Below are 17148 nucleotides of genomic sequence, written 5' to 3' on the forward strand. Positions count from 1 at the left end.
ATATAAATCACCCCAAACTATGTAGCAAAATGTGTTATGGTCTGATGAGACCAAGGTTGGACTTTTTTGGCTAAATTCTAAAAGATATGTTTGGCACAAAAACAAGAACTATTAACACCTAAAGAACACCAAGCTCTCAGTGAAGCATGGTGGTGGCAGCATCATGCTATGGGGCTGCTTCTCTTCAGCTGGGACTGGGGCTCTAGTCTAGATAGCGGCAATCATGGATAGCAAAGTATTATTTAAGGGGTGTGCAGACTTGTGCAACTAGGTTAACCAAGTTTTTTTTCTTTTCTTTTTTCCCCTAAATGCTTCTATTTGTTTTCACTTTAATTTTTTTGGTTGCTATATCACATCAAGGTGGAAAAAGGTCTGACATGATTTATTTTCATTTCATTAGACTCTGTATATTCACTGTACACTTAATCCCTCTGCATTGCACATTAATATTGCTATTATATAGCAGATCAGTTGAGCATTTACACTTTAGAAATAATGATTTAAAAATATGTGCAATGCTTTGTTCATATAGTCAGGCAGGTGAATTTATGGGAAAATATAGTAAATGCTATTATGTAATAGAGGAAACTACATTGTATTTCCTGCTAAGAGTTAATCAGTCACATTCCAGTCAGCTCCACCACTATAAAACACTACTTACTTCTTTTACTGCTTCTTTTATAATGGGAAGAGATAAATAAATATTGTGCAATATTACAAAAATACTGTGTACCTGCTTCATGACCTTTTCAGGAAATTCTGCTTGGTTTGATAATTAATAATTCAGGCAATTAAGGGTGTCTGCAGATAAGAGGGAGGAGGAAACACTACGGTACGAAATGTTAGGAAATGCCACAGCCCACCAGTGTGATGGAGATGTGCCTCTCTGCATATAAAGGCCCTCTGCACTTCCACAATCCAACTCATCTCAGAAGCAAAGAGGCAAAACACACAGGTGGGTTGTAACTTGTGCATGATTTTCATTTCAACTCTGGTTTTAACTGATTAAACTAATTTCACATCATTTTAACTGAATTTAATCCATTTATTCTATATTGACATTGTACATTTTAGCAAATGTAAATTTTTGTCAATGGTCACATTATAGGTTTAAATGGCTATTATTATTATTATTATTATTATTATTATTATTATTATTATTATTATTATTATTGTATGATGTATTTTTTTAATGATGAAAAGAAATGTGATATAAATATAAACATCTTTGCATTTATATAATACCTTTTTCATTTTGAATCTCAAATTTTAAAATGCTTTACTTATAAATTATAAAAGATTAAGAAACATATTTATAATTAGGCGTAATAATAAAATAATCTATTATTATGAATAAAATCATTAGAAACATATGAATATTACTGCTAATCAAATAGCACATTTTCTTGGAGTTGTGTGAACATAAAAATCCATTTTTTTTCAAATCAGATTTGCTCTCATGAGAAATTCATACAAATTTGAATAATTGGGGATGACATGGTCAGATTTTTTTTTTTATTTAATACAAATTAAGTCATAAGAAAATGTGGAACTCTAACTCCACCCTTAACCCTAACCTTCTTTCATACAACTTAAATCACAATTTTTTTTTGCAAATTTTAACATTGTCAGATGTTCAAATATGACAATATCACAAATATGCTTATCATACACCTCACACGCAACATAAACAACCACCATGCATCACTTTTACTCTGACTACAGACACACTTCTAATTCGATTCCACTACCAAGAGCTGTTTTCTTCAATATTTGTTCCCCAAACAAGAATGATTTTTCATCTGTACACCTTCAGATCAGTGAAAATGCATATCGATAATCATTATCAGGTGATCATAATAATGCTGTGATTTTAAGGTGATTAACAATTAACTATTTGGATGAAATACGTGGCATCACAGCATTTTGAAGATATTCAGGTCAATTTTGAATTCAGATAATCTCTCAAACAGAAAAAAATGGATTTTTCTCAGTTTAAAAATGTGTCCATGTGAATAATAATTGTAATTTTGTATTATTATTTTTGAAAAGGATGAAATATGAATGGTTCTTATTGGAGGATTTGAATTTTGAAAACCACTAATAGATTTGAACAATGACATTTAAAGTGACAAATATAAACACAAAAATGAGAATTTCTGACTCTCTTTTAAAGTAAAAAAAAAAAAAATTCTCCTTCATTATGGAATGGTATTTATGTAACTTTTTTCTTCACTGCAGATTAGGAGAAGACAAAATTAATGACATTGCTCTGAACTGTGGTGTGTGCATCTGTGCTTCAGACATGAATCTCTTAACATCTGTAATGGTGCTGGGACTGTGTTACACACTCAGCTACCCGGCTGTATCAGGTGAGTTAAAACAGGAGCAGTAAACATTTCAGAAACTTGAGAAGATGAATATAGATGCTAAGATACCGATGATGCTGAGTTTCTGAGGTTAAAGATTCAATGGGTTTATTTTTTTTTTTCAAGTTTGCAATGTAATTATATTTCAGCAAAACAATGTGGAAATATTTTGTTAACTAATTAAACTTTCCTGGGCTTTTATGCAAATATCATGTTGTGTAAGGAGGCAGTTTAACAAATGCTGTGGTAAAAACAGTCTGCCTAATGATGTCAAAATCCTTGCTAAGTAAGTGTGATTTCATCACACAGTAAAAACGGACTCATGAAAAGGGACATTTATATATGATTATTAATGTATATGCTTCATTATTCCCAATGTGCTAAGCAGAAGCGTATGTATTAATTTACCCATTATAAAAGCAATATATGTTAATATTGATATATGCTTATTTGTGGACCTTATAGTAGTGATACCAATTTTAATGCTCCTCAAAAACATCAGGTTAGACCACTTAAAACACATTCACGAATCTGCAGTCTGACTCTTGACCTTTGTTCCATGTATTTTCATGAACATGACTTTGCTCATGTGTGATGTGTGTTTGGACAGGATCAGAAGAGAATGGTTTGAGAAGGTCTTTAATTCTGGAGGCCATCAAGGAAGCCAAACAACTCGTAGATGACTCTTATTTGTACTCTCGTCAAAAGTGAGTCAACATTTCTTCAACACATTGTACCAGAGTGTACTTAGACCAGAGGATGTAAAAGCAAAGTTGTTTATCCAAGAATCAACTATACTTAAGATCAAAATGTGAACTACGTCAAAACTGAAACTCTAAGAACAAGATAATAAATAGACATAGAAAACAAGAAGCACAGGAACTCAGAACTGCTGCAGGAGTACAATACTACAAAAATACAGGCTACGAAAAAGAAATATAATCTAATATAAATGCACAGACAACAGCGACACAATATAGCCAATAACAAGGGGCAACAATGATGCATACAATGATCAGGGGGTGTGGCCAAGCCAAAGCTAAAGTAGACATAAACTGGAAGTGACACATTTTAACAATTATTTGTGTTGTACTATTAAATTGTAACATTACAGTTTAATGCAAAAGTTTGCAGACTCTCATTCATAATGATGACAGCAACACAACAACCATGGCCATTTTTTTCTAGTCCAATAGAATTAAAAGGGAGTTGGAGAAAAACTGTCCAATCTTACAACATACCAAGAGCCTGCAGCTGTATGTATAACGTTAATGAGTGGCTCTGGCAGTATTGGCTTGTGTGTTGTTGTTAGGGGTCTCCTTTTAAAAAAAATAAAGTTTGGGCACTTTTACATGAAATAATAAAAAAAAAACAGCATGAAGGTTGATTTTTATAGAGGTCCCTTCAATAACAAATCAAAATTATAGTATTGAATGTGATATAAATGTAGACATTTTCAGGTCTGTAACTGTTCTTTTGGAAAAATCTGCTTGAAAGTTTAAGCCTGTTTGCAGTTTAAGCCTTTTCCTGCCTTAAATAAGACTTAACATGTTGCAAGTCAACATGGTAATTGTTACCTTACTGAAATACATTCAAATAAATGAAGTAGAGGGGGTGCAGACTTTGCAAAGTTGATCATTCAAATAACTGCTAACTTAGACTTTGATATTTGGTCTTATGTTGTAATAAGTTTCGAAAAGGAAAACACCATTTAATAAATGTGAAATTCTGATTTTTATAATAACTGTATAATAAAGCTACAGTTTTCATTTTGTTACTCAGAATCCAAAGGGGGTGCAAACTATTGCACTCAGCTATATACCGAGTGAGCACTGCGTTATCATACTGAATTATATTTGCTTTATCTTTAATTAACAGTAATTAATCTGATGTGCATATGTGTGTGTGTGTGTGTGTGTGTGTGTGTGTGTGTGTACACATGGGGGTTTACAGGAGCCTTGAGAGGGTGCGCAGGTCCGATTTCATCAAGCCGTCTGATATACTGCGTCTGATGAAGCAGCCGAAACGGAAAGCTCGTGAAGCTGTGAGAGCTGCAGATTATCTGGAGCAGACGCTGAGGATCATCGCAGAGAAAACACACCATGCACACAAGAGATCTATTAACGCCACAGGTCTGACTCTCACACACACGTGACTCTAAATCATGTCGGAGGAAAGCACTATCTACCCTCTTCCGCATACATGAGCTCTCAGATGCACATGATTGGCTAGTGTTGCTGTGATTATGCCATCCTTCCCCCCAGCTAGCAAGGACAATTTAACTCCCTTGACTCCCAGCCATGAATGGCTGTAGCATCATCCCAATTCAAACTCTTTTCCAAAGTTTGGAAAAGGTTACCTTTACCTGTACAGAAAACACTACAGCGGGCTGTAAAATAATTATTATATTCTGTCTTTATCTGACTACAAGTGAGAGGATAGGTTATCACAAATGTACAGGATTTTTCACTCAGCCATATATATATCTACATCTGAGATAAAAGCTATGTAATACTTTAACACTGAACAGTCTTTTGTTCAACACTAACACACAAATTCTGTGTGTGTGTGTGTGTGTGTATGTTCACCCTGTTTATCTGTTCTCCCTCTCAGCACTGCTCACTCATGAAGAACTCCAGACAATCGAGCGTCTGACAGGCTGTGCCGGTCAAACCCTGCCACCTCCGTGCAGAACGATGCCAGATCTTAACAGATATCGCACGGCCACCAGCGTCTGCAACAACAAGTGAGAGACACACATCAAAACAGGAACACACACATAAAAGGGATGGGTTCAGTCTTAAATAATAACATACTGCCTCTGTCACAGCCACCATGCTAGTCAGGATTCTGGGGACGGTTACTGTAATAAATAAACATATATTTTATTGGTCTGAGGCTTAGAGATTATTTTGCTAAAAAATATCTATCATGGGTTTAGTCCTAGATAATGCCATATTGCCACTCACACTGTCCACTTCTTTAGTGCTTAAACTGAATTCAGTTAATATGAGTTGAAGACTTTCCTCAATTGATAGGTTTGATCTAATACTATACGTACTTAATGCTGTGATATTAGAATATTTGACTTTTGTTTTAAATCTGTAGCATAAATCCACTTCGAGGTGCTTCAAACACACCGTTCACCCGCTGGCTGCCTCCTGTTTATGAAGATAAGATCTCCCAACCTCAAGGATGGAATCCAGAAAGACTCTATAATGGTGTTGTGCTGCCGCTGGTATGATAGCATGTTATGGCTTTTTACAATGCTGTTTGGATTTTAAAAGGCATGTTGATTAGTGTCAGTTTAGGACTGTCTGTAATTAAAATGAATGACTTTTATATAGCAGCTGATTATGTGACTTGGTTTGTATGCCTATATTTTCAGGGGTGTGTCCAGATTTTAGACAAGGGGGTGTAGGCGGGGCAAGAGCACAATAAATACATAACAACATGGCACAAATATTTACAGTAGTTTGCATAAGTATGGAGTCCACTTGTGTGGGAATCTATCAATCAGGGTTTGGTGATAAAAAATATCCCATGAGCATGATTATATTCATTGTCTACAGAAGGCCATCCACCAAAAGTCAGTGATTGGGGAAAGAAGGCATTAGCCAGAGAAGCAACCAAGAGGCCAGGGGTAACTCTCAACATGATGCTACCACCACCGTGCTTCACTGCAGGGATGGTGTTCTCAGACTGATGAGCAATGTTGGGGTTACACTGAACGGATCGCATTGTACCAAGGCCAAAAATTCTCCAACATACCTTTTGTGGCGTGTCTGATCTATGGTAGTCCTGTCAACAGCTTCTCCCTTCTGAGCTGTGGCTCTCTCCATTAGTTTTACACTTGGACTCTTGGTTACTTCTCTGGCTAATACCTTCCTTACCCAGTCATGAATTTTAATGGATGGCCTCATTTAGGCAGAGTCATAGTTATACCATATTCTTTTTTTTTTTTTTAAGTTTTGAGGCTAGTTTTAGATTTAAAATGCTGTGTGAGTTATTCTTAGAAAAACATTCACATGATAACATCACTATATTGGCTGCTGAGTATAATCTATGAACAGTTGGATTGGCAAGGCTTATTCCAGAGTGGTATTTGCCACCCTGTGTGCTGCCCATGTGATCAGATCTGTGTATTTTCTACTCGTATCATTTGTCAGCTGGAAGAATTTTACTTTTCCTAAAGCAGAATATCAATACTTGTCCTCTCCCTGTTTTCGTGTGTGCTCGTCCAGGTGAGGCTGGTGTCAAACCGCATTTTCAGCACACAGGACCAGAATGTTGTGGGAGACAGAGAGTACACACTCCTCATCACCTTCTTCGGCCAGTGGAATGACCACGACCTGTCCTTCACTCCCATGTCACCCAGCATCCGGTCCTTTAGCAACGGCATTGACTGTGATGCGAGCTGCGAGCGCTCCGAGCCATGCTTCCCCATCCAGGTCCATAAACACACACACACATTTCGCTCAGATGTTGTTTAAGCCTCTTTCCATCAGTACCACAAATTTTATTTAGAATCCTAAATAAAATACTTAATTAGAATCCTTCACTGTGTAACTGTCAAAATGACTTCATGTGTTAAGAACATCCTCGCTGAATTCACTTAAATAAAAACAATTTCCATGTGTTTTGATAAACTTATTTATGGTGTATAATTCAAATTATTAAAATAACCTGGGCACAGTTCATGCTGTCAATACTGCCAGGCTTTTTTAAATAGGTTTTAGAATTTCATCCACCACAACCCTTTGAATGAGTTATTCAAAGATTACCTAAACTTGATGGAAAGAAATTATAATAAAAATAATGTAATTAAAAGATAATGAATTGAGATAAAATAAAAATTAAGTAGATAGTGAAAAATAAATATAACTAAAATTTTCAAAAATAATTATAGGTGCAGTGCATCAGACATGATGTCCCAGTAGTAAGCGTACAAGAAAGTATATATGGTTTTAACCTTGATTTAAAAATTTGGGACACATTAAAGATCTGCTCCTAACAACTCAGTGTGTTTCAGCCTGGATAAATGTGTTTGTTGTTTTGTGTTGTACAGCCTTTTGTGGATTAATGATTAGGGGTTAGAGTTCTAGGAGGAGTTGAATTGGTTCTGAGGGACTATCCCTAACTCAGCTTAGAATAATAAATAATCTAAAATTACATTAATCAAGTTAATGCTTGAGTAACTTCTCCTTTTACAATGTTATACTTAGATTCCTCGAGATGACCCACGCCTGCCCTCAGGTCCCAACAGCTGCCTTCCTGTTTTTCGCTCTGCACCTGCCTGCGGCTCTGGAAACGGCGCGTACATGTTTGGAGGTGTGCCGCGGGTGCGGGAGCAGATCAACACTCTGACAGCATTCCTGGATGCAGGCCAGTTGTATGGCTCTGAGGAGGGGCTCGCTCGAGAACTCCGCGACCTCTCCAACGATGGGGGCCTCATGCGTATCAATGACAGATTTCGGGACAATGGCCGTGAGCTGCTGCCCTTCACCAAGGTGGCCAGCAAAATGTGTGCCACACGCAATCGCATTCTGAAAACCACAGGCCTGGAGGAAGTGCCATGTTTTATCGCAGGTGAGTGTGCAATGAAAAACATTTACATTTGTGAGTATCAGAAATCGAACAAGGACAAATGTTTAATAAACGCCACATTGCTGCCGTTCAGATCCAGAGTCTCTGGTTCGATCCTGAGTTTTGTATGTTCCTCCCGCTTCCATATACATGCATGTAGGCCAACTGGCTATACTAAATTGCCCCTAGGTGGGAATGAGTGTGTGAATGTGTGTGCATGGTGCCCTGCAATGGATTGTCATCCCATCCAGAGTGGGTTCTCATGCCCTGCACCCAATGTTCCTGGAATAGGCTCCAGATCTTTTGCAACTCTGAACAGAATCAAGCGGTTATTTTTGCCTCCATTAAAAAAAAATGTATGAATATAGACAAGTCTTGCCACAGACTTGGACATTAATGACCCCTGTTTATTTAAAACGGATATTGTGCAATCACTTCAAGCAAATATATGATGATTTGGGCATATATTTACAGAAAACATTTTGGGTGAGATAGTCATCCATTACTTGTTAGCTACAGTAATCTTGTAGCTCTAGTGCAAAACTAAAGGAGCTAAATTCAGACACTTGCCCGATTGACTACATTTGGGGAAACGGCAACATTGTTTACATTTTTATTTTTTGCTAAAGCATTCATTTCATAACACAATAAAATCAAAGCATTGCAAAAAAATCAAGTAAGAGAAGGACACACATTGTTTTGTATACCTGCTAAGAAAAGAAGCAGATAAAAAAATATCACAAACAGCTAAGAACAGTTAATGTGTGCAGGTGATGAGCGTGTGGATGAGAACATCGCTCTCACTTCGCTGCACACACTCTTCCTGAGAGAACACAACCGGATCGCGCGTGCTCTGCGCCGCATGAACCCACAATGGAGCAGTGAACAGCTTTATCAGGAAGCGCGCAAAATCGTGGGAGCCTTCCATCAGGTACTGCACACACACCCACACACACACACACACACATATGAACGTCAGACTAATTGCTGTTAATAAGTGTTTTAAAGTTGATTATTTTGGATTTTGTGGAACCGAATGGTATAAAGAAGAGAGGCTGGGGCTGATTTCTTTCTGGCCCAGACTGCAGATTCAGCCTATTACTGACAGTTGTGTCAGGTGATTACAGAGTGACACGCCCCCTAGATTTGATCTCTATTTGGGCTGATATTTTTCGGACACAACCATAACTCGCCATCAGTAGTGATACCAAGGATTGAAGGAGGAATTGTAGAGAAAGCTAGAAGTTAAGTGGATGATAATATATTGATAACATATTGTAAATACACTATATGGCTAAAAGTTTGTGGACACTTAACCATGCTTTTTAAACATCTTACTCCAGAATTAGTCCTCCTTTGCAGTTATTATAACCTTCCCTCTTCTGGGAAGTCATTCCACTAGATTTTGGAGCATGACTGTGAGGATATAAAGAATTCTACACAATTGTGTGCTTTTAAATTTGTGGCAATAGGTTGGGGAAGACCCACATATGGGTGTGATGGTCAGGTGTTATATATTTGGCCATATAGTGTATCTTCTATCCCTACCATTTTACAAAGTTCTGGTATTATGTAGCTTAATTCAGATTTGGGAGAAGCTACTTTTTTGGCTGATTGACTACATTTGAGATCCTTATAGTCCTGACTTTGTCCTGACTCACAATAAATATTCATGTGTCTTGCAGATCATAGTGTTTAGGGATTATCTGCCACACATCGTGGGAACAGATGCTATGAGGAATCAACTAGGCAAGTATCCCGGCTACAACCCCAACGTTGATCCGACCATCTCCAATGTGTTCGCCACCGCCGCTTACCGCTTCGCCCACGCCACCATCCAGCCCCTCATCTTCCGTCTGGATGAAAACTTCCAGGAAAATCGACAGTTCCCCAGCGTTCCTCTGCACACAGCCTTCTTTACCCCATGGAGAATTGTTTTTGAAGGTGAGTTAATACAATTCAGCTTTTGCAAAACCCTTTTGCATCATGTGTTTTGCATCATGGTGTCAGTTTTGACAGTAACATTGAGCATTAGCACATCAGTTAATGAGATATGATCATTCTATAAACACTCCCATTCAGTATAATAGGAGATTTTGATAGGATTTTTTGAACCTGAGAGTGACTTTGTGAGAAGGCGAATGCACAATGTGTTGTTCAAGAGATTAAAGTTGTGAGAACACTGTTGCAAGACAACTGTGGTCTACAGATGTCAGCACAGATGTTAGCTAATGACTAAGGCTAATGGTTAAGGTAGATTTCATTCTTACAGATAAAATGAAGGCCCAGTGTTAGCAGAAATAAAACAAAATTCTTAGAAATATCAACATTCCTCCCAGACATGTTGATAAATGACTAAAAAAAGACTCTGCTCTAATGAGACATGTCAAAATTACATGGACTCTGGTCCATTTATTTAGAATATGACCAACATGACCATGTCTGAATACACCATTAATCTGTGAACCAAAATGATCAAAAACAGAACTAAACTTTTGCCAACAAAAAGACAGTGGATAAAAACTTAGCTATGTCCAATACACAGCGTAAGCAAGGAACAATGCAGCAGCAAAAACTCAACTTTTCTACCAAATCTAATGACGGTAGCATAGAGCTACCAGTGATGTATGTCTATGTTTTGATGTATGTTTTGTAGAATCATTCTTTACTCTAGCCACTCTTTTTCATGACATAGTATCTATGTACACTGTCCCAGACTTCTTGTGGTTTGTCAATTGTTAGAAAATCGGAATTGTAGAAGAACTCCTGTATCAAATAGCATTTTGTGACAACCTGAGCCTCACCTGAAACTCTGCCCCCAGGTGGGATTGATCCTCAGATTCGGGGGCTGATTAGTCGTCCAGCTAAGCTGAACAAGCAGGATGGAATACTGGTGAACGCAGTGAGAGAAAGACTGTTCGCCTTCACCAGCAAAATAGCCCAGGACCTGGGTTCCCTCAACCTGCAGAGGGGCCGAGATCACGGGCTGCCAGGTACACACACACTCACACACACACACACACACACACACACACTCATATGCATGACCATGGATAGGTACACACAGACAAAGACAAACAGAGAGGCTAAAAAGGCAGAGTGACAGTCAAATACTGACAGATAGAATAGATAGACAAACAAACTGGATAAACAGACAGACAGAGAAAACACAGCCATATACAGTGAGGGGAAATAAGTATTTGGACACTTTTTCTGTTGTTATTTAATATACTTCCAGTGCATATATTCACTTCAGATTGTACTTATAAATATGAACGAAAATGTAGTGAAGAAAATATTTGGACACTACATTAAAAAAAAGAGTAAGACATATTAGTGAAGAACTTAATCTCGTCAGCCAAGAATCTGAATCTGGGGAGAAGATGGATGTCCAACAAGACAACGACCCCATAACATACAGCCAAAATATCTCCAAAAGGCCTTACATGACCTACATCTCCTTACTTTAATCCCCCACTGAAAATGTATGGAGAGGCCCATAAATTATATATATATATATATATATATATATATATATATATATGAATATGACAATGCTGAAAAAAAATAATCATTTCTTACTGTAGACATCTCAACAGCTTTACAAGAGAGTATGACAATCTGTTTTGTCATAATACTTTTATCCTTATCAGTTTATTTTTTTACACATATCTTTTTATGGTTATGAATATTTATAAGTACAAAGTCCAAAGACGTTATACCGTGTGTAGAAATCTGAAGTGGATATACGCACTGGAAGTATATTAAATAACAAACACAAAAATGTCTGAATACTTAGTTACTCCACTTCACTGTGGATTCCCATGTTTAGGTTCACAGAACAGCACATTGTTGAACATATTTTCTTCTGCCCATTAGGCTACAACGCGTGGCGGAAGTTTTGCGGCTTGTCCACACCCAGGAATGTTATTGAATTGGGGAGAGTGCTGAATAACGCAGATCTGGCACGTAAACTCATCCAACTCTACGGCTCTCCCAATAACATCGATCTTTGGGCAGGAGGCATTGCTGAACCGTTCGTCCCCGGAGGCCGAGTCGGGCCGGTGTTCTCTTGTATCATTGCCACCCAGTTCCAGAAGATCCGCCAAGGAGACAGGTAATGTGTTTTCTCCCAAATCACTGAATAAATTTACTATACTAGTCAGGGCTGCATTAAGCTCCTACACCACCACCCCAGATTCTGATTGGTTAGAAGTTGTTGATTAATTTTCAGCAGTTCGTTATTGTTTCTATAGTAACAGCTTACGCAGTGACTTGTATAGTAGACTCTCCACATATACAAAATTAATGAGTGAAATGGTGAAATTTTCTGTATGGAGACGTTCATTTAGCATTTATGGAAGGAGGTCACTGGTAAAGCTGGTCCTTTAGGTTGTCCAACATGAGTCTTCAGGACAGAGGACTTTGCTGTTTCTTGATTACAAGCTGAATATTTTGTCTCATTAACTTCAAGAAAAAGTGAAAGAACGACTTTAATGCTGCTATAATGTAAGTGATAAAAGAAACTAACTTGTCCTATGGATGTAATCTATTAAATCTATATATCTTAATCTATTTCTTGTCAGGCTCTGGTGGGAGAACATGGGTGTTTTCACCCCAGCACAGAAAGCCTCGCTGTCCAGAGTGTCTCTATCTCGCATCATCTGTGACAACACGGGCATTACTAGAGTTCCTAGGAACCCTTTCCTCTTTAGTAGCAACCAAGCAAACTTTATCAACTGCAGAGGCATCCAGGAGGTTGACCTCAATCCTTGGAGGAATGCAGGTAAGTTAGATCTATAGCAAAAATTATATCCTATTTACATGCTTTTTGAAAATCTTTATTTGTTTTAATTATTGCCATAATTTCTTTCTTTGTAGTTAAATCAGTATAATATACCATGTATCACTTTTAGTTAAATCTCCCATTTTTGCCATTATTGCCATGACACAATTACAAACTGTAAGGGCTGTATCTAAAGGTTTTCTGAACACTACTAGGAACTTTCAGGTCAAGACATTTAATCTGTCAGGTTTTCTGGGTGCTCTGAGAAAATTTGACTATAACGTTCGCAAACATTCCTCCAATTTTTTGTGGCAACAATCGTTACCGTTTCCGTAATGTTCATTTTTGTCTAACTTTGAATATTGTGTAAGCAATGTTGTAATAACGTTGCAAAGCAAATTTTTATAATTATAAATGTTTTTAGAACATTAACTGCATCTGTAAAGCGAAACTCTATCAGCTTTGTAACTGCTGTCTTTTAAGGATTATATACGTGCAAAAATGTAATTATCTGTTTTTTTTAAACAACTTTCAGATTTTTCAAGACCCAGAGGACCTCTAGGAGAACCAGGTAAAATATACATTCCTTTAAGAACAACATTTTTGTTGTGGAGCTGGCCACAAGCTTCAGAATTTTGATGGTTGCGATTTGATTGGATCTTTGCAAATATCTAGTGGCAGTTTCCAGCCTCAATTGCCTTTATTACTTTTTTTAAATTCTTAGCTTATGAATGGGTCTAAAAATACTGTGCATTTAAAATACTGTGTGTGTGGTCTCTGTGCTGTTGGCTTACCTTTGGTGTTTGACCTTCTAGGGGCCAGTGTAAATGCAACTGATGAAAATGAGGTCAGTTAAGTGTTTCTTATCAACTCTTACACACTGAATCAATCAAGAATAAATTATAAATCACTTGGACTGAACAGGGGACTGTTGGGAATTTGAAGGTTTACTGTGATCCAGATCATTTTGACTCTTTAGTGGTAGTAAGTCAAGGCAAATAGACTTGTGCTATAATGTTGAAGATGCTTATGAAAGTGCATATTTACCCAGAACTACAGTGGGTTCGGAAGGTATTCAGACCTCTTCAGCTTTTGCGCAATTTATTGTGTTATAGATTCAATTTAAACTGGATTAGATTGACTTTTTTTGCCATGAATCTATACACAATAACCCATAAAGATGACGTGAAAACAAGTTTTGTAAATTTATTAAAAACCAACAACTGAAATCTGTCACTCGATTTTGAATTATAGTCAACGCTATGGTGTATGGACCATATACTGTATATGGTGTATGGATCTTATATATATTAAATATATAAGATTAAAGATTAAAGATGTGGCTATATTTAATTTCTGCTTCCAAAAGGACTCTTTTTTCTGGACCTGTTCCTTGAATAAACACTGACAAGCCAAACTTTGGGCCTGTCTGGCCTTAAAAGACCTTAAATTAGTCTTCATAGGACAGGGTATAATTGTTGCTTCTTCATTTGCTTGGATGGAGAATGCTCTGCATCAAACTGATCAGCTTTTTAAGGATTATACAAGTGCAAAAATGCAATTAATGTTTTTTAATCCCTTTCAGGTTCTAAGCGAAAGCCAATCCAATGAGATCCAGGACCTAGAGGACCTGCTGGAGAACCAGGTACAATATACATTCCTTTAAGAACACCATTTTTGTTGTATAGCTGGCCACAAGCTTCAGAATTTTGATGGCTGCAATTTTCTTGGATCTTTGCATCTCTGTGTATACGCACTTTGTACACCACATTGTGACAGGAAAAGAAACAGTTGAATGGCATGATATAGTCATTTATATGGTCATTTATAGTCATTTATATTCATATAGTCATCTAGACAGTTAGGAATGAGTAACACGGACAAAGAAGGACAATTTTCTTTAAGTTTATAGTTCTTCTAATTCTGATTTTCCCATCTTCCCCTTTCTTCTGATTTTTCTTACACTCTCAGGTAAACCAGGAATGAGAACCCCCAGGGGTCCATGTTGAACCCCCTGCCCCTCTGGAACCCCTTGTCTCCCCTGGACCCTCTGGTTCTTGTGGCATCCTGGATGTCAATGGTTCTCCTGGCCTTTTTCTCCCTGCCATCGCTTCTGCAAGATCATCTACAAAGATATGAACCTCTGCAACACTCAGAAGGGCGAGTTCATCTGCAGCGTACCTGGTGTCTATGAGTTTAATTTCTTCTGCTCGATGTCTGCAGTGTCAGCACCATTACCATGCAGCATAACGGCAGCATAATGGTTTTGAGCAGCCCTAGCACAATGATATACTGCTCCTGAGGATGGAGCAGAGTGAGAGCATGTGGCTAGAGGCCAGTTTATGCACTGACCTTTTAATCTGATAGCTAATTTATTGGCTGCTTGCCCTTCGAATGCCTCCATTTAACACTCAATTTCTGTTACGTAGCAAACTTCTGTTCAAACTGTACAATTTTACTACTCAGCATATCTTTGTATCAATTATCATGAGTAACAATAATGATGGAACTGGAACAAATACATCCAGAGTTGATCCATATACAAGGATTGCTTTTCACTGTTCATACACTGTTCACAAGTACATCCTACTTCCTTTCTGTCCTCCCAAGTGCACTGTTTGCTGCTTATGTTATAAATGAACGGCTAAATTTGTATTTTGCTAATGTGGTGAAAAATGTTTAAAGCTTCTTTCTAAAGATAATGGCTTTTGATCACTCTGTTGAGAAAACTTTTTAATACAATGGTTTGCAGAAAATCCCATTGATTACATTATTTTGTAAAATATCACAGTTCAGTTCAAGAGGAGAAATCATACCAAATTCAGTTAGGAAAAAAGTGAGCCTGGCTGTCCAAGATAATGGCCTTCATAATGTAAAAGCTAAATACTAACATTTGTTCATGTTTATAGATGACAGTAAGTCACGCCGTGTCCTAAACCACATCAGTGTCTGTCTGTGTAACATCACTGAAGACCTGAATGAGATTTGGCACTCATATTTACGTCTTACCTAATTTCGTAAATATAGGAATGATATGTTTTCAGCATTCCAGTCTGATCAGTGCTATAGATTATCGTGCATTTTTTTTTTTACATATATTGCATATTTTTCATTATATATACACATTCTATTTGGTGTCTTTACATGTCTTTTAAGAGTTGTGTGTTGCATTAACAATTTATTTTGTGTTACATACCAGTTGCAAATAAATTGATGTACCTCATCTGTACAATGATATTGTGTAATGTAATAGTTAAAATAAACTAAACATCTGGCATACTTTATATGCATTTTATTTCCAATACAAGTCAAGTTATTGCTCTAGTATTCAGCGATTAGTCAGCTATAAAATAATAAACCAACTTGTGTTATAATGAGACCACAAGAATAATAATTTACCTTTTGAGATAACATGAGAAAAAGTATAATAATGAGCACAAGGTGAGAGAATCTGTGGATGGGACGGCAGTCCATTGCAGGGCACAATGCACACACACATTCACACACTCATTCATGCATAAGTGTAGCCAATATGCCTACCTGCATATTTTTTTAGACAGTGGGAGGAAACTGGATAATCTGGAGGAAACCCACACAAACATGAGGAGAAAATGTGAAATTCCACACAGACAGTAACCTTAGCTTGGGTTTAAAGCCAAGATCCTGGAGCTATGAGGCAGCAATGCTACACACTTCACCACTGTGCCACACCCGTTGTCAATGTTACTATATTTATATTTAATTATTGCGTTTTTTACAGTTATTAGCTTTACTGGACCCTTGATTTTAATGAGTTTAAAAGATTTGGGGTGAGAGTATGATAAACTTCTATTACCTGTTAGAGACATTAAAGGGAAACTCCAAGCTGAAACATTTTCCCAAACCAGATGGTGATGCAGCTGGACAGGACGCTCTTTATGGCACCCCTGTAGAACGTGGTGGGGGATGTTTGCCTTCTTCAGGAGCCAGAGGAAATGCAAGCACTGCTGGTCTCTCTTGGCCAGGCGTTGGTTGTCCAGTCGAGGTCTTCTGCAACGTGAATACCAAAGAACATTCACACCCAGCATTAATACAGCATCCTGGGTGATTGGCTCGTAAGTGCTCAGTGCTAAGTCCAGGTGTGAACGGCGTCAAATGCGTCTCGAAGATGCATTGTGATCTGATCACGCAAACCACATTTGGAGGTGGTCCGGGAAGCATATGGCCAAATCATATTTGCAGTGTGAACGCGAATGCATCCCAGATGGTAACGAATGGTGCCCTAGCTGGAAAATACAGTCCCCTCCGAAAGTATTGGAACAGCAAAGTCAAATCTTTTGTTTTTGCTATACACTGAAGACATTTGGGTTTGAGGTCAAAAGGTGAATATGAGATGATGGATCAAGACATGAGACAAAAGTATAGGAA

General features: G+C 37.6%; 1 protein-coding gene across 1 annotated transcript; it reads left to right on the forward strand.

The window, feature by feature from the left end:
- The first annotated feature begins 830 nt into the window (after nucleotides 1-830).
- mpx (myeloid-specific peroxidase) lies at nucleotides 831-16020 on the forward strand. The gene is made up of 17 exons (XM_026942697.3): nucleotides 831-955; nucleotides 2242-2372; nucleotides 2980-3076; nucleotides 4323-4501; nucleotides 4983-5115; nucleotides 5478-5607; nucleotides 6614-6820; nucleotides 7595-7958; nucleotides 8726-8886; nucleotides 9641-9899; nucleotides 10778-10948; nucleotides 11835-12072; nucleotides 12542-12741; nucleotides 13277-13312; nucleotides 13557-13588; nucleotides 14327-14386; nucleotides 14713-16020. The coding sequence occupies exons 2-17, from the start codon at nucleotides 2306-2308 to the stop codon at nucleotides 14725-14727; spliced, it is 2349 nt and encodes a 782-aa protein (XP_026798498.3). The 5' UTR covers nucleotides 831-955; nucleotides 2242-2305; the 3' UTR covers nucleotides 14728-16020.
- Nucleotides 16021-17148: the final 1128 nt, after the last annotated feature.

The sequence above is a fragment of the Pangasianodon hypophthalmus genome, chromosome 17, assembly GCF_027358585.1.
Source record: "Pangasianodon hypophthalmus isolate fPanHyp1 chromosome 17, fPanHyp1.pri, whole genome shotgun sequence".
Classification (NCBI taxonomy): Eukaryota; Metazoa; Chordata; class Actinopteri; order Siluriformes; family Pangasiidae; genus Pangasianodon; species Pangasianodon hypophthalmus.